The 18,241-nt window shown below is 35.7% G+C and overlaps 1 protein-coding gene across 1 annotated transcript in view; it reads left to right on the top strand.

Annotated features, from left to right (window-relative positions):
* The window catches only part of LOC150077950 (cell adhesion molecule Dscam1-like), a 167,381-nt gene that overhangs the window by 85,745 nt on the left and 63,395 nt on the right, over window positions 1-18,241 (top strand). Inside the window, exons 5-12 of the mRNA XM_090385369.1 lie at window positions 4,414-4,531; window positions 4,785-4,960; window positions 7,122-7,394; window positions 8,274-8,681; window positions 13,986-14,147; window positions 14,350-14,634; window positions 14,789-14,908; window positions 17,878-18,051. Of these exons, the coding sequence (XP_090241495.1) occupies window positions 4,414-4,531; window positions 4,785-4,960; window positions 7,122-7,394; window positions 8,274-8,681; window positions 13,986-14,147; window positions 14,350-14,634; window positions 14,789-14,908; window positions 17,878-18,051 (1,716 nt within the window). The remainder of the gene's footprint in view (window positions 1-4,413; window positions 4,532-4,784; window positions 4,961-7,121; window positions 7,395-8,273; window positions 8,682-13,985; window positions 14,148-14,349; window positions 14,635-14,788; window positions 14,909-17,877; window positions 18,052-18,241) is intronic.

The following is an 18,241-nucleotide window of genomic DNA, read 5'->3' as shown; positions in this document are numbered from 1 at the left end:
AGCTTAAAGAAAAGATTTTAACGAATTACTGGTTAATCCTACAATCTTAATGGAAGCTTAAAGAAAAGATTTTTTCTCAAATGTTAATTAGAAAAAAAAGAAGAAAGATGAAATAACAGGTCTAGATTTCTTATAGAGATTGCCATAAAAATTCAAATAACACTTATTTTTAGGATATAATGTTCCAAGTAGCCTCAAACTCTGCAAAACTGCAAAGGCTCATCGGAAAACTAAATTATTCGTTCTGCTGAAACATTCCCAAAAATAAACAGATGGAATAGCTAATGCCTTCAATATTAGTAAGAGGAAATATGTAGATGGAAATATGAAAACTGCATATTTCCTCTTACTAATATTGAAGTGCAAGGAAAAACGCTGACGAAGAAAATTTAACTAAAAAAGAGCACTTTAGATTGATAAAAATAACTGCTCACCGTCATTAGCCGGCTTTGAAAGTAGAGAGAGAGAAAGGCGACTTGAAATGCAGATTTACATTCGGTGCTGAATGTTTTATAGGATGAGTTTTCATCTCTTTCCATTTCATGTTATGTTATAATTAATGATTATTTAAATAAGCATTCTTTATAAAAATGAAAAATAAATAAAGATAAAGGAGAGGATTCATAAAAAATGTAACATTTCTCAGTTTGAATCTTGTATTTGCTGCATTAATCATTTGCTTAGTTGCTAATAGAAACAGAACGCATTTACTTTTTCATTGTACAAGCATATGAGACGTGATTGCAAAATAAGTTTGCATTCACAAACACTCAGAGGTAAGCCGCAGTCAAAATGCAAGCGATACGTTTTTAGAAAAACTGTTATTGTAACTTTGTTTTAGAGTTAAAGTTATCCTTAACATGTGGACATGTGTTGTTAGGGAGGCTCCTAGAACATCAGTTCAAATTCGCCTCGTATAACTGTGGGTTTTAACAGACTGTAAAATAAGCCAGGCGTGTAGGTGTAATGTTTGTGCATTTTATGCATGCTGTGCTCTGCTGGCCTCCTGATTACGCAGAAGGAGCAATCACCGGGAAAGCTGCTTCCAGATACTCATCCACACCACGGGATGGGACGCCTAAGGTCTCAGTTTATTACAAAGACCAAATTAATCAGAGTTTACCGAAGTTGAACCAGTTCTTAATTGTGTAAGCCTACTTCTTCTCAGATCGAATGCGGTTTTAGCAAACGTTTGTAATAGCTGAAGTTTATCTAATTCTATCAAAGGATGACACTCCTGTCCAGGAATCACATTCACAAGGAAGTCACTAATTATAGCTCGCGCACTGTCATGGAAACTACATTAATGTGAAGCCAATTTTCCTTGGCTTTACATAAACACAATTCAGTATTTGTTAATCCTAGGAAATAGTTTCCCATTCAATGAGCCATGGCCTGTTATTATATATAGCAACTCCAACCCAGGCGTAAACCATTTAGCCACTTTTTTTTTATCTAGGAGAAACGTCACCTCAGGAAGAAATAGCTTTGCCACCCTTCCCGATGTTCCAGTATCCCATCTCGTTTGCCATAGGTTAATTATCTCATTCATACAAAGCCTCTTTTCCCTTTTAACGTCTACCTGAGTATCAAGTACTATGCGAAACCATGCATGTTCTGACATATTTCGTCTTGCATTCACAAACACACAAAAAGTAAGCCACAGTCAAAATGCAAGCGATACGTTAGAAAAATAATATGTAGAGTTCGTGTACTACATTTCAGAAAGTGCTAGATCTAAAAAAAAAAGTATTATGCAGTTCGAAGCCCAATATTTAAGTGAACACTTGAATTGTCATGATATGTGGGCATGTGTTGTGCCTTATGTAGGGCGGCCCTTAAACGTTAGTTCCATTCCGCCATGGTTCTCTGTGATGACATACAGAACTCTGTACAATGGCCAGAAGTGAGAACGTTTCAGCATGTGTGTATTTTGTGTTGTCTAATTGTTTGTGGCCATTAATTCATTTCCCATTTTTTTTTTTTTTTTTTTTTTTTTTTTGTTATTGGCGCATCGGCTTCTGTGGCGATAATGCACCTCCCAAAGGTTTTGCATTTACTCTGATTCAAGCCCGAGGCGGGATTCGAACCCGCGACCTTTGGGTTGCCAGGCAGGCACTTTACCTACCCGACTAGTCCGGTCGGCCCTGCTTCCCAGTACCCGTCCACGCCACGAGGAGGTGGGCCACAACTATACACGTACTAAATTAAATGTATTATTACAAGCACCCATAGGAAGAAGAGCAAGTCTTATGGGTACAGCAGTCTCCTATATTCACGTACGGTGGTGAAGACCACAAAGAATCGCGCATCCATTGGAGATAGTGGATGTCAGCAGTTCCCGTACCCAGAAAGCCCAAATCTGGGTACGAGCAGGTGAAAATCCTGTCTCTAATAAATTGGAGACCAGCGAATTCTGCCCCCAAGGGGGCTAGAAAAAAATAGAAAAAAATGTCATGATAGATATTTGTACTTTAGTATATGTTCGGTTTACATCTAAGAATCGCCATCTTGAAAAAAAAAAAAGGAGTAAATGTGTCTAAATAAATTCGCGTTTAGAACAGCCTTTCATTAATCACTTTTATTTTTAATTACAATTTTTAAATAAAAATCACACATAGGAATTATTTAAAAGAATTATTTGTGAGGGCTATAAATCCTTAACTTTTTTAGAATCACGAAAATTTTGCAAAATAACAATTATGATAGAGTAGGGACAATTTTGTCCCAGCAGGTAAAAATAGGAAAAGGTATCTGAATAAATCTATGTTTAGTAATTAAAAAATTTAAAATATTATTAAATTTTTATTAGTTACAATTCAATTAAAGAATTTTTTCACATTTTTTTAAAATAAAATTCATCGCAGATAGGAATTATTTAAGACAACTTACGCATCTTCGAGGAGTGTAATATCTTACCTTTTAGAATCACTGGGAGAACTACATTTTGCAACCGAGTACAATGATGTTTTTTTAAAATAAATAAAAATAAGTCTTTTTATTTATTAAAAAGCAATACAATATATAAATAAATTCTGGAATATTAAATTTTTGAATGCCTTGGACTCTTTCCTGATGGAGTCCATGGGTGGGAATTGGTATTACTTGGACGGTGAGTACAAGACCAAGGTTCACCCTATTGAAAATTTAGGAGTGAATTTAGATGAGAGTGATTTTATTATTCAGTCACACGTTAGCTACACTCGCCGACCAAAAAATTAAATACCTTTTGCAACTGGTGTCAACAGATAATTAAACGAACAGTATGCAAATTTAAGTTGTGACGTAGGCTTATACTTTTGGCTTTCTTGAGGCATCTTAGTCGATCCGATCTGGGAAAGACAGGTGATCTTTCCGATTTTCGGAAAGCTCTTATTGTTGGAGTACGTTTAGCAGGAGCCACTGGTGACAAAACAAAGGAAATCACTGGTGTGTCGAAGGAAACCATCTCGAAAATATATAATAAGTGGAAGACGAAGGAAGAATGTAGCTCGAAAAGGAATAAATGAGGCAGAAAGCTGAACTTCACGAAGAAGACCGCAGGAATTTAAGCGAATTGCGCGTCACAATAAAAGTCCATTGTGTAGCAAATTATTGAATTTAGGTAAAGAAAACTCCATTTCCAACCAAGCATGCGGTGGAAGCAGAAGAATTTGGAATTATTTTCGATTTTGGAAAATCGAAAGATTCGACTGGAGTGGTACCGCCAACTAAGACTGGACTGCGGTATGCAGTGTGTCTGGATTTATGCTTTTTTCTCCAATGGTAGGGTGAAAGTGTGACGTGAACCTCATGGAGCCATGCATCAGACTGTCTCGTGTTACCCTACTCAAGTGACTCAAGTTTGTATCATGGAATGGTGTATGTTCTGTTGTTACAAACGGGTCCGCTTATGCCGTTAGAAGGTCGTGTTTACTTCCCATGAATATCTTTCTGTCGTATCGGACCAACTTCACCCTGCAACGCTTCATTTTTACCCGGATTGCGATGAATTCTTTCAAGATGACAACAAAGCTAACCACTGTGCAAAAATTATATCGGAATGATTCAAGGAACATTCCCAAGATTTCCAGTATCTCTTCTAGCCACTTAATTCTCTAGATCTGAGTCTAAATGAGAATGCCTGGGATGCGTTGGAAAGGGTAGTTCGGCTTCGCAGTTCTCTACTGATCACAGTAAAGTATCCGATAAATAACCTGATGGAAGACTGGTCAAATCTAGAGTTAAGACTCCCTCATACAGCTAGCGGAATCTATGCAACGACATGTGCAGCTGTAATTCGAGCAAAAGGCGGCCCTATCACACATAATTTCTTATTTTTTGGCTGGTGAGTGTATTACTGATTGTTAGACAGCCATTAGGAATTAGTGTGCTTCAATAATGAACTAAATAGTAATCATAATTTGATTTCAGACCCTCAAAACACAGTGCCTCCGCGTCTAGCAGACAGCCGACCTCTTGTGGAAGCGAACGAAGGGGATTTGGTAGAAATGCCGTGCGCTGCTCAGGGATTACCCGTTCCAGAATATCGGTAAATGATTTTAATTTGTGCTTAGTTTGCATTGAAGTAGACATTAAAAGTAACATAAATTTCTCTAGGAACAGTTTTTAAATTTCTTTGAAGTTTCTTGTACTTATATTAAAAAGAACTCTGTATGGCTCGAAATAATATATGCGAATTCTATAGAATAAAAGTATTGAATACATTAATGTATAATATAAACTTTTATGTATAAATACTACATCATTTCAGCGTGATTATTTTTTATATTTGATATTTTCAGATGGTTTAAGTATGAAGGAAAAACGTTAAGACCTGTCACTGTTGATAAACGTGTACAGCAAGTAAGTGGCTCTCTGCTAATTAGTCAGACTACACGTCAGGATGGAGGCACTTACGTGTGTGCTGTAAAAAACACCGTCGGAGAAGAGAAAGCAGAGATGTCCCTAGTCATTACAGGTGAGTACGGAGCATCAGATGTCATTTTATTCTGGCTCTATCTCTGTACATTCGCCTTGTTAAGGATCTCTCTTAAATACAAGTACGATGCATAGTTTTCTCCGTGTAGCACTTTAATTTATAAAAACGCTCTTAATGAGAAACTACAGCTGATCCCCAGTTATCCTTATCATCTCAGCATCATCAGTTATTTATATGCGAGAAAAAACTCCAAGCTTCGTAGTAACATTAACGATAGCCTGGCTTGATGATAATCAGTTGTTCTGTTCCCAAGTTAAAGGCTAACTTAATAATACTGAAAAAAAGTCCATTTGCGTCCGTCTCTGTCTGTCCGCATGCAACAGATCAACTCTCATGGACGAATGTCGACAAATTTGTATTTGGATCTTTTAGAAAGAGCCATCTAAATTTCATTAAAATCGGATTTTTTCCGCGTAATGTTTTTTGGTTATGTCTATACATAAATGGAAGTTGGAACTTTACAAAACTCTTCGCCTCGACCACGATGGAAGGCAATCCACTTCAATAATCTATAACATTCTGCCCGAAAGTAAACGGCATGAAGGCCCCTCCTTTTCTTACTCCCTAGTGAAAATATACTTCAATCGTTCATTTTATTGATTCCTTCAAGGCCTTATATACCTCAATCAGTTTCTCTCCCTCCACAAAATGTCTGATTGACAAGTTTTGCAGTCTGCACCTACAAAGCCGTTCGTCATATCTATATCGGTTAGCACTCTTCACCAATCTGGTTGCTGCTCGTATTCTTTTATACCTTTGTACCAAATATCATGTCAGTAGATTGACCCCAATATGCTCGTTCCCGATCCCTTCTAAAAAAAGAAACTTCTACACAAATCTCACCTCACAACTACTCATCAGGTGGTGTGATTCTGGCAAACACTTGTTGAGAACAGTATAGAAGTTTCTAATATACCTTTGAGGCATGTTATTTAATAATCGAACGTACTTAAAATATAACGCAATACGTACGTTCTCTAACTTCTTTATTCTCTGCCATTATCTTTCTCTCGGCCCTTCTCTTTTCTAGCTTTCTTTCTCCTTTCGCTTTCCTTCTCTCTTTCTTTATTTCACTCGCTATCTTTTCTCTTCCCTCTCTGTCTCTCTCTCTCTCTCTTCCTCTCATTTCTCTTCCCTCTTTGTCCTAACTCTCTCTCTCTCACTCGCCATCTTTTCTCTTTTCTCTTTGTTCTCTCTCTCTCTCTCTTTCTCTTTCCGTTTATCCTCTCCTCTCTCATGAGATTTTCAGAGCCACGTCGCATTTTTCGCTAATGTTGCAGCTGACGTCAAACTGCATCCGAGCAAACCGTATAAAAAAATTAGTTCGTTAATACATGTTAATGCGTGCGTGTATGAGCTTGTATTTTAAAAAGCAAGAAAACCGTGCTACCATTTATCACCTACCATCCGATCCTTATGCGTAATGCTATTTTATGCAGCCCTCATTTTTCTAACGATTTACGATAAGCCACCAAATCTTCGCGTTCCTGGATCCCTCCCGCAACTTCGACCCTCTTTCTTCCTTCCACTGCAGAGCGGACAAGACTTCCATCGCTAATTGCCAAGCATATTTAATGTCCTCGTGTATTACAGTACATTTATAATACTTAATGACCACTTCTGCACTCTCTCGGCATCCATATGAGCAAGAAACCAAAGGTTTTGAAGAGTTTTAGATTATGATGATTTTTTAAAGTATCGGAACCTTAGTGACAGGTGACTGTTATTATTAAACTCTCGTTAAAACCCGTGATGGATGATGGGATTGCTCTGATCATGTTAAGCTATCAGGTCATTACCTAGAAAGACCAATTAACTACATAAAAAATTAAAATAACATAAAAGATATCGATATTTTCCAATTGATTTGTTTTGGGTATCTTTAAATAAGCCGAAAAAAGATGCTCGTGTTTTATCTTCCCTTATCAACGTTAATTAGTTCCCATTAATTTCAGCTAACCGATAAGATCGGCTAAAAATGCATGAGTACACTGACGATCATTAAAAATGCAGTTTCCACCTCATCTCATTAAATATTATTGCTAAAATAGCCAAGTTCTCCCCTACAAGAGTCAGTTACGTATTTATTAGTTCCAAGTTCTATGAGTAAATTTAATGCAACAGATTTTCCTCTTTACAGCTCCGCTATTTGTGCACATCCAACCCCAGCGACAGAAGGTGGATGTCGGGAAAGAAGCAAAGTTTAACTGCTCCATATCAGGTTATCCTGTACAGAACATCACTTGGATGAAAGATGCAAGTCCACTGGTGATTGATGGTATAAGAGTGAAACTGGTATCCACAACTATTGTTCACATCATTGCTGTGAGGAGAGAAGATGAGGGAATGTACCAATGTCTCGTATCCAACTTGCATGGCTGGGCTCAAGGAACTGCTGAACTCCAGTTAGGCGGTAACTGAATCCATCTATTGGATAAATGGTTTAAATAATAACTTAGAAAAGATGTATTAAAGTAAATTTATTTATTTGATTTCTGACATAAAATATGAATTTTTATTTTCAATTCTTAAAATTCTAAAAGAGCATTTAAAATGAAATATTCTCGAATAAGATTTTTTTCGATTTGAAATAAATTTTGTTTAATTTACACTAAATATAATCCATATATATATATATATATAGAATCCAAATATTACAGAGTTTAAATTGTAAAATTATTATTTAAATGTTACATACAGAACATCGAAAACATTACATCGGACGTTAGGTATGTCCAAAGTTTAGAAAAATCGATGTAGCCACAGGCCAACCGTACATCCAGTATACATAAAAAGATATATATATAGATTATTGTTAACTTTCAAACGGTGTCTTAATTAAATTTTAATTTACAATAGAATTGCTATTACAGGAAAAATTTAAATACTATAAGTAATATATTATAAATAACAGTTTTAATATATAAAATAAAATGTAGTAAATACTCTGTTAATTAAAATGGTTAATTCATCATACTGTGGCTAAAAAATTATTGGTTGAATTAGTTCTACCAATAATTTTATCCATAGCATTAATTAACTAATATAAATAAAATTAATTTATTAAAACTAAACATAGTTATACTTATTATAGTTAATGCGATAAATATAAAAACTGAGTCTCTTTGAAATGAATTTATTTTTGAATAAAATAAAAATTAAAATTAAAAATCAAAAATGTTTTTAAAAATCCTAGATTTAGTTTATATTAATTTAACTCAAGTTTAACAATTTACTCTATTAAATGAAAATTACTGTATAAAGTAATTTATTTTCCACGTGTTTGTTCCAGATGTAGCTCCATTACTTCTGCATACTTTCACTGAACAAACACTACAGCCTGGACCATCAGTGTCCCTTAAGTGCATAGCAGCAGGATCGCCAAAACCTCAAATCTCCTGGACACTGGATGGCATTCCGATTGTCAGAACTGGAAGAAGGCGTGTCGGTGACTATGTGGGATCTGATGGGGAAATTGTTAGCCACGTGAACATTTCTGGTGTGAGAGTACAAGATGGAGGAGAATACCAGTGTTCATCCGTCAACAGAGCGGGAAAGGCAATTCACGTTGCCCGTCTGAATGTGTTTGGCCTTCCATTTGTTAGGAACATGTTGAACATATCTGTGGTCTCCATGGAGAAAATGGTGACGCGATGTCGTGTAGCCGGATATCCCATTGAGTCCATACATTGGGAAAAAGGTAGGCTCGCCTGTTATTCAATTAGTTATACAAAGTTTCAATAGGCCGATAGTTACAGGTCTGATGTTTTTTTCCTAATTTGGTGGGAATTTATGTTGCTAATTGATTCTGTAAAGCGACTGTTCCGATAGATTGGATAACTGGTGGATTCGCCCAATCTCAAAAGAAACAGTCATTTTATTTTGCAGACATGTTTGGTGAAATTTGTTTTAAAAACAATGAAAAACTCTTAGCCAATTTTATTATCTCTTTTGGCGTTTCCTACAAGGCCGGTGCTTTATTGATTTCTTAGCTACGCATTCGGATCGTCTCTTATTTATAAATCATACGCAACATCGTATTTCGATAGGATAATGTGCACAGATTTGCTTTAGAAATTGGTGGTTTGGTATAGTAATACTGTAATTATATGAATTAAAAATTTCATTATTGGGATGACACTTTAATAAAATAATAAATTCGCTGTCTAAAGGATTTCTCCCATCAGGGCTGTGTGCGAGAACTTGTCTTAGGTTTATTTAATAGGTTCCTCAAGGACATTACTTATGAATCTTACCAGATGCAGCGAGTCAAGATTTACAGTCGACTTAATCTAAACCCTATTAATAACTTATACAAATGCTTTACTCAGAAATGTTATTCAGACTGAGTATTACCGTTCATTCTCTCTTGTTGACACAATGTTGGATTTGGTCATTACCATTGTTGGGGGACAACATTTCATCCAAGTATCCATCTCTTATTGTTAACAAAGTAAACATACTATTGAGTTATGGAGTCTTAACATGCAAGAGTTTAATCTCACGAGGATAGTAAAAGCTCATTTCTTGTTTCCACGTTTTGATTAACGCGGGCAGATATGCAGCTCTTGTTTTGTATTGTAAATATCTAGGCCGATAAACTGATAGTTATACAAAAACTCTCTGTGGTTGTCATGACGAATATGACAGACAACTTAGACTTAGCATCCGTCTATAATTAGAGAAACTATAATCACGCATTCTTCAGGTAATAATAAAACCATTACATTTGAAAATCGCAATCAATAGCGTAGCTTCAATTTTGACCACTGAGAGTAACTTCGAGAGATGTGAAACACGGTCTGATACAACAGATTATTATCCACTTTGTCCAGCCTGAAACGAAAGCTAATATTGACTCGGTGCTCGTCTAGTCTCGATCATATGGTTATTACGAAGTGATGCGCAGCACAAGCAGCGATGTCTGTCTTTATCTCTCCTGACAACAGGGATGGATGATTCAAAACTTGCCTAACCTAGTTTTTCTTCTCTATTAACCAGAGCCTTGAAAGAAGGAATTCATATGAACTTGTTGAAGTTTATAGCATTCAAAGAGTGTTGAGTATGTTAAAAATTTCTTCAACAAACTCAATAAGTTGACATATTCAAGTACTCCTTTTCTTTACTTATTATATCCTCGTCAGAAACCGACTGATTTAGCTACTGAGTGAAATAAAAGCCCCGAAAAGTTGCTCGCGTCACTCAAAGGTACATTAGACTTTTCTATACTGTACTCAAGAAAGGTTTGCCAGAATCACGCCAATTAATGGGTAGCTGTGAGATGAGATTTGCGTGCACTTCTTTTTCGCAGGATGGGCTGGGACTACAAAGGTCTACAAGAATAAGAAGAGCAAATTCCTGAATTTGCTTAATGTACTTTACCCTTCCCGTTACATTATGCTGTAGCGAAATCTCTAAATTTAGAATTTATTGAAATAAATAAAACAAAGTGAATAAGAATTTTCATAGAACAAAATTATTGTCAGCAAACGAGTTCTATTAGTTCGTTAAAACTGAAATCTGTAATGCCAGTTAAGGTGTTTTAGTAAACTTGCAGGAGAGATAGTAGTAGTGCAAATTGCTTACGTCCTTTTATCCCTGCTTCATTCGGAGTCCACTGCGAGGTCATTGTAGTAATGGATTTTAGCCATTACAGAAAATTTGCTAGCGCGAGGGACGCTGATTATTCAAAATGGGTTTCGAATAGGATTGACTTGGATGGTTTATTACAGAGTGAATTAAAATATGTAAATATGCCCATACATAATTCATGAGCCAAGGCAAACGTGTTCGCTAACCTTTCCGGTTAAAAGACCACTTTATCTTCCTCGATGTAAAGTAAAGTACTTAATCACCAGCGAAACAGCATGGCTTCTTTTTTCTCTGAAAAATTAGATTAAAGTAATCAAGTTCGAACACAAACTGACGATGTGCAGATATTTTAAATGAGACAAAAGTAGTTATTAGTTTTCGAATAAAATCGAAAACAAATGAAATATAAAATATTGATACGTCACTCTTTCCTCCTATACTTGAAGTATAATAGTTGTCACTTGTATTCCGATTAAAGAAGATCGCGCTCGGAGGTGTGTGGTTTTATTCCGGGAATTGTTTTCGGGTTTCTCACAGCATAAATATATAAATTGGTTCGGTTGTTATGATGCTCGCCTACTGAACAGAAAGCAATAAAATCCGAATTACTATAAGATTATAAAGTAATTTTCTTCAACATTTATCGCTGTAGCTTGGTCTCGAGGTTTGCGCTCTGGTATTTCTGTTTCTTTTCGGAAAAAGAGTATAAGACACATTTTTAAATATACGAAGTTTACCGACAAGTACGTGATTAAAGTCTGGCCTGTGTCTTGAAGCCCTGGATATGATAAATAAGTTGTCTTGCTTACCTGATCGACCTTCTAGATAAAGACGCCTTCTCCATTTCAGCGTGTATCTCCCCCCCCTCACCTTTCCCCTGAGCATTCTGTATGATAAAAGCCATCACACCGATACCAATTAATCGAGACTTTGGCAAAAGAGTTGTTCCACCTCTTACCTTATCTGAGGAAGCAGGCTACCTGATTTGAAAAAAACAGCGAGCACGTGAGAGTAAGAAAGGTTAATTGCTAAAACAGGCTAACGGTTTTCTTCACGAATAAATTGCAATCATCGTGTGTCACCTTCAGTCCTAGTCTGCACTGACATGAATGAAACTCCACCCTATGTTTCTAAAGTTCTTTGTAACTGGAAAATTCTAGATTCACTGAGAGGAATGCTTCTAAAGTTCATAAAAATAACGAACTAGTTTCAGTATTCAAACCATGAACTATTCTAAGTTCTGCTTCCTAGGGAAAAAAGAATCTACTAAGTTTCAGTTCATTTAAAAAGGAACTGAACTGTTTATTATTAAGTTCCCATTCTCCACCACACCTTCAGAAGTGCTAAAGGTATGGTAGAGAATGATACCTAACACTGAAGAAGTGGTGAAGGATTATATCACAAAATATGTTTTATATATATATATATATATATATATATATATATATATTCTTAGATCTTTCTGTAGTATCGAACCAACCTCATCCTGCAATACTTCATTTTTACCCGGATTGTGATGGACTCTTTTAAGATGACAATGCAGCTATCCACCGTGCAAAAATTGAACTTGAATGGTTCGAGGAACATTCCCAAGACTAAAAGCATCTACCCTGTTCAACTGTTCTCCATACATGAATCCAATGAGAATGTCTAGGATATAATGGAAAGGACAGTTCGACTTCACTGGCCACAATACATCAGCTGATAAATATCTTGATGGAAGAATGGTCTGGAGGTAAACTCTCTCTCGGATACCTAGTGGAATCCACACCATGAAATGTATGGGCTGCAATTCGGCAAAAGCGGCTCTGATAGATATTGAATAAATGTTTCTAATTTTAGCCAGTGAGTGTATAATAATTTTTGTAGCACTAGTGTGCTTCCAAAGCTTTACTTCAGATATTGTGAAAAGGATACTTCTCAATTTATCCATCTTAGAATCCAGTATTCTTGGCTGATGAAGTTAATAAGATCAGAGTGATCTTTGACCTTCTCTATTACCTTTCCATTAACGAGATCTGTGCGTGTCTTTTTCTTTTTGATGAAGGAAACTTGGTGTCTTTTCAAGATATTTAGTTCAAATGGCTTGAAGATAAGATGAAGGAGTTATTTGTTGCTGGGCATTCTGTAAAATAATGCCAGCCTTATGCCCTATCTCTCTAAGTGGATGAACAGCGTAAGGTTGTCTTCGTACGAAAGGAAATTCCTGTTTACAGAGAGCAACAGATCGATAGCGATCTTGAAAAGAGTAGCAGATAGAAAATTCCCCTTTCCCTTTAAGATATCTTTTCGTTAATATTATATTTCTTGGTAATTTGGTCGAGTGAGACAAGCAAATAACTGCACAGCTGCTGTTTGCAGCAGTGTTGTAGATTTTCTGTAATTCTAGTGTATTTTTCAATGATAATTAGGAGAACCAGGACAATGACAACTATTATACTTCAAGTATAGGAGGAAACAGCAATTCTGTGTCATTGTACAAAAACTTTATATCAAGAAAAATTACAGCCATTTGTGCTGCATTATCCAAGATTTTCTGACTCCTGAAATTTCTAAGGAAGTTCGGGACTATTGATCTGCTTGGAATGACTGCAAGTATGAAGATCTATGGGCAATGATCTTTTATATGCTTAAGTATTGCTTTGTCAAAATATTTCGAGAAGGATGCAGCCTATCGAGATTGGTCTTTAATCATCCGGGGAGTTTGGTTGTCTGTTTATTGGTATTGGTTTAATGAAGCTTTTTCCTTGTGGATATGTTTGTGGAAGTGAGCGTGATCATCTTCAAATTACTCTCTTTCTGACTTGATATACACGTTCTAATATCTCTTCTATGGAAAACAATGCTAGAAATAATTTTCTAGAAATCATTTAGTAGTGCCGTTCATATTACTATGAATATTTTCAACTGTTTTAAGATGAAATAGTTTAAAATTTGTTTATGAGTATTGATTATTGAAAAGTAAAATGATTGGTTTTTTGTCGTGGAGGAAGAAATTTACGAGGGTCTAATTTTTTGTTATCGAAAAAGAAGACTGGCTTGGTTTCACATGCTTGAGTTTTTTCTATCTGGAAATAACAGGACGATTCGGAAACACAGTAACAAAATGCCAAATTTTCAAACGAAAAATTTGGCTTTTTGTTTCTGTCTCACTAGAAAATCCGAGCCTCGTTACGAGTTACAATGTTTTCTAAAAGATCGGGTAGTGTCTTTTCTGAGATTCTTTGGCACCACCTTGACACAGACCGTCTTAAGCCAGACAGTCGATTGACGACAATTTCTCACAGTTAAATTAATTTTGGCATACTCGCATATTTAATCAAATTTCTCCTTTACCAAAGATTCCAGATGAAATACTCATTAGATACCACAGAGGATTCAATGAGTGCTGATTTCTTTTTTTGTCCACTAGAGGGCAGGCGACTACCTTATAATCACCGACAGAAAGTTTATCCAAATGGAACCTTGGAGGTGGTAGACGTCGATCCTACAGTAGATGAAGGTTTATATACCTGTGTGGCTCGTAACAGACAAGGTCAAAGTGCGCAAGGAAAGATGTACGCGTCTGTTAAAGGTAAAGGTTTTTGAAATCTTCGTTCAGTATCGAAAATATTACGTTATGCAACTATAAAGCTACCATATCAGAACATCAATTTATTGTACGGATTAAAAAGTTATCAATTAACATTTATTAATATATTATTTTTTATTAAATTTAAAAAAATCAAATTTTAATGAAAAAAAGGTAACTTTTTATTTTAATTTTCGTTTTCCAGTTCCGCCCCTTATTGAGCGCTTCAATTTTGATAACAACCTACACGAAGGAATGCGAACTCGAGTCTACTGCAATGTCGCTCGTGGAGATCCACCGGTTGTTGTCACGTGGCTTAAAGACAATCGAGCGATCCCAGCAGATCTCGGAGTCCAAGTTCAGGAATTTGATACCTATTCAGTCACCTTGGTGATCGAAAAACTCAGTCCAAGGCATAATGGAAATTACACCTGCGTAGCCAGCAACGTTGCGGCCTCTGTCAACTTCACCGCCGAGTTAGTAGTGAATGGTACGTTGTCACATTTCTTAAATTTTGTTTATTTTACAAAACGTTTCAATCCACCGTGATGGCAAATTAAAATGGCATCTCGAAAAGTAACATTTTTCAGTTATTTTCTCTTCGATCGTTTTTCTATATATAGTTTTTTTTTTTTTTCTGGTAGTTCCTCCTCATTGGGTGATCGAACCAACTAATACATTTGTAGTTAAAGGCAGCACTGTAACTATCGATTGTCGGGCGGTAGGTCATCCAATCCCGCAAGTGACTTGGAAAAAAGCTCCAGGTAAGATAGTATTCAACATTTCTTTTGTAATATTTGGTTGCATATTCATTAGTCTGGAGTGTTCATCTCTAGACTTCGAATGGGAAATAAAACGAGATTTATCTGCATCTCTCTCTTATTTAAATAAGAGAGAGAGATGCCCTTTCTTTTCCACTCTTTTCTTTTTCTTTCCCTTCTTTTCTCTCTCTCTCTCTCTCTGGCTTTCTATCTTTTAAACTGTTATTTTCTCTCTCTCACACACAGGAACTTTATTTTATTCTATTATCTTCTTTCTTTATTTATTTATTTCGTTCTGTTATTCACTATTTTCCATTCTAATTTCTTTCCCTTCTGCTCTCTTTTTCTCCTATATTTATTCTTCTTTCCTTTTCTGTCTCTCTCCCTTTTATTTTTTTCTTCTCTCATTCTTTTCTTTAATTTCTTATTCTATTTTTCGTGCTATTGTGTGTAGCACAGTTTGTATAATTGCCTTCTCTTCCCCCCCTCCCACCGGTTGGAAAAGACAGAGTTCGAATCCCGTCATTGATGCGAGGAATTTTTATTGGCATTTTTCACAAAGTGGCTGAGTTAGTCAAAGAAAACAAAATGAAACCATAAAAAAAGAAGAAAATTTAAAGATTCATTCTTTATAAAAAAATATTCAAGCTCCTGAAAAGAAGACAAAACAGAAAACAAGGTATAGGATTCGATCAACAGTATGTCAACATCCTTAAAGAGACAGTAGAAGAAAACCAAAAAAAGCTCCCGACAAGACAGTCAACCTTTCTCCTCTCCACTCTCCCCCTGGATCAAAGACCGACATAACCACAACCTAGGAAGTTTTTAAAAAAGTAGCCAATCATTCCTAAAAAGCAACTCCAAGGCAGATTTGAACAACAAGAAGATTTGAGCTTCAGGATGACCGACCTATTGGCCAATTAACAAGATGTCAAAATTCAGACCCAGACCCAACGTAGGTATAAAATTGAGCTGTTAACAGCACCCCTTGACTGAATGAAGGAAACTTCGTCATTCAACAAGCAGGAACTGGACGTTCTTTAAAACTAAATGATCACTTATAGGCCAAAGTATTAGAAACCCATTCACTGAACTTTTCCCCTTGCTGTCACATCTGAATCGTATAATATTTAGAAGCCAACTGGACGATTCATATCGCTACCTCAAGTTAATACTATATGTCCATTTTAAGTTTATCGAAATATTCACTGATGAACTTAGATAACACAAATGAACATGTTTGCTGTTACATTCGTTATTGTCTTAGAGACTATTTCATGATGTAGAACTGGCTTTCAAATCTTACATTTGCTTTGCTTTTAGTGAAATTCAACAATTTATTTCATCAACAAATCACGATTCACACATTTTAATTTAATTGCTATCAACGAAAGGAGATAGCAATTAAAGCTATTACAGATCTCTTCCACCAACTAGCTGCAATTGCATTAAATCATTATCTAATTAAGTTTGTTTCCATATCATGCAAAGCAGCTAAGAGATGTTTCTCTAATGCCTCAAAATATTTATAGAACAGACCGCCTGTCAACAGTTGAAAGGAAAATCAAGAAAGCCTCTTTCGTCCCACGAAAGCAATTCCACTAATCATATTGATTTTTGCATTTAAGTGCTTTTATATTTAATAAAGAATTGCGGGAATTATTAAGAAAAAAAAAGGATGTTTTCAACTTGTAAACACAGTTATGCATTAGTGATGCCCAACGAATTTAGATCTGTAATTAAACTGTTAAGTAAAAGATAAAGTAATTCGTTTTTTTAAATTAAAATAAGATAAGAGCAATTAGAAGCCATTAGGAATTTTGTACGTAGCTCTAACTTAGCAGTTCATTTTAAAGTTCATTACTTACCGGCGAACATAAGTCTTTATTTGAATCCTAACAATTTGGCCAATGTTAATTACAGCAGAAATCAAAAAAACTTCTTTCAGAAGAATCCGATGTTTTGTTGGAGAATGAACTTATGTTGGATTGAAGAGGCATAAATAAAACGTAAATACGTTAATTACGTCTTGGCAAATTTCAACAGATTTCTACTCTATTTCGATCAAAAGAATGCGCAAGTATGGGCAGATGTTGGCGTATAAATCTCTGTGATGTAGAAAAAAATTAGGCAAGCGGGACATTAATGCGCTGTACAAAAGAGATTCTATCTGCTTTTATGGGAGGAAAAAAACTTATAAAAACTTACTTTGAAGCTCACGAAACATCAACTTTAATGAAGATGCACTTGAAGTTGCTATTTAAACTCCGGATTTTCATCATTGTCTGACCTAAGCTATGTTTCTGTTAGTGATGACTTATCAGGCATCTTCTGCCCTGAGAAGAACAATTTATCTTCGTCTTAAAAGCTACCGTTTTCGCACAATGAAATCGAATTTTCACTGTTTAAATAAAATTCAGACTAGGTATTCAACAAACGCTCAATATCTCCTTTATTCTCTTTGTTCCTAATGGCCTTCTCTCCCCGACTTCAATTTTCAACGATTTGTGGTTCGCTTTCTATTTGTAAAGCTTCTTAGAGACCATTTTATCCACAGATTATTTAGATAACGATTACCTTCCCTTGAACTCTATGGATTTTTTCTCTTTGTATCTCATTGTTTATAATTTGGGCTATACATGTTTTTTTTCTGCCGTAGAGTTACCTTTTGTGGACGTTTATTGATCTCTTCGTAATGGTAAGTTTTTACTATTATGCAGACCTCATTATAAAGCCATTGTCATAATCCTTAAAAAGTAAGGAACATAAACAGCGCATATCTTTTTCTTGTAAACGAATAGAAAAAGCGCCCAAAAGACCCCAGTAATTGTAAGCCATAGATCCCCTGACTGATTATTTTAATTAATCGAAATATGGGCAATCCATCTTTAAATTTACATAATCTTTGCAATTTCTCAAAATTCAGTGACATTTTGTTCCAGTATTTAATTAACCTTTGGTTTTTCTCATAGGAGATGTGCCTTCTGATTTCAAACAAATTCTTAGTGGACCTCATTACCAAGTGTTCGAGAATGGTACCTTAAGAATTACTGAAGCCAATGCTTCTGATGCAGGATATTATCTATGTCAAGCTTCAAATGGAATCGGAAATGGTCTTAGCACTGTCATCTACCTGAGAGTTCATGGTAAGAGAAGCATTATCAAATTAAGTAAAGAATTTGGGTTTAGTTTCAGTACAAGGGATCTCTGCTACAATGAGTGATAGGCAGGTCTTGCTCCTCTTACTTCTTCACAGTGATTGGCTATTAATCACCATGATTTTGGGTTAGAGTGAATGCCGTTTTGCTATCTATTCCTGTGCGAAATTTCGTGTCC

This window comes from Mastigoproctus giganteus, chromosome 11, assembly GCF_048544385.1.
Source record: "Mastigoproctus giganteus isolate SK-2022 chromosome 11, ASM4854438v1, whole genome shotgun sequence".
Classification (NCBI taxonomy): Eukaryota; Metazoa; Arthropoda; class Arachnida; order Uropygi; family Thelyphonidae; genus Mastigoproctus; species Mastigoproctus giganteus.
The sequence above is the reverse complement of the archived record's forward strand: the minus strand, read 5'-3'. Positions and strand labels throughout refer to the sequence as shown.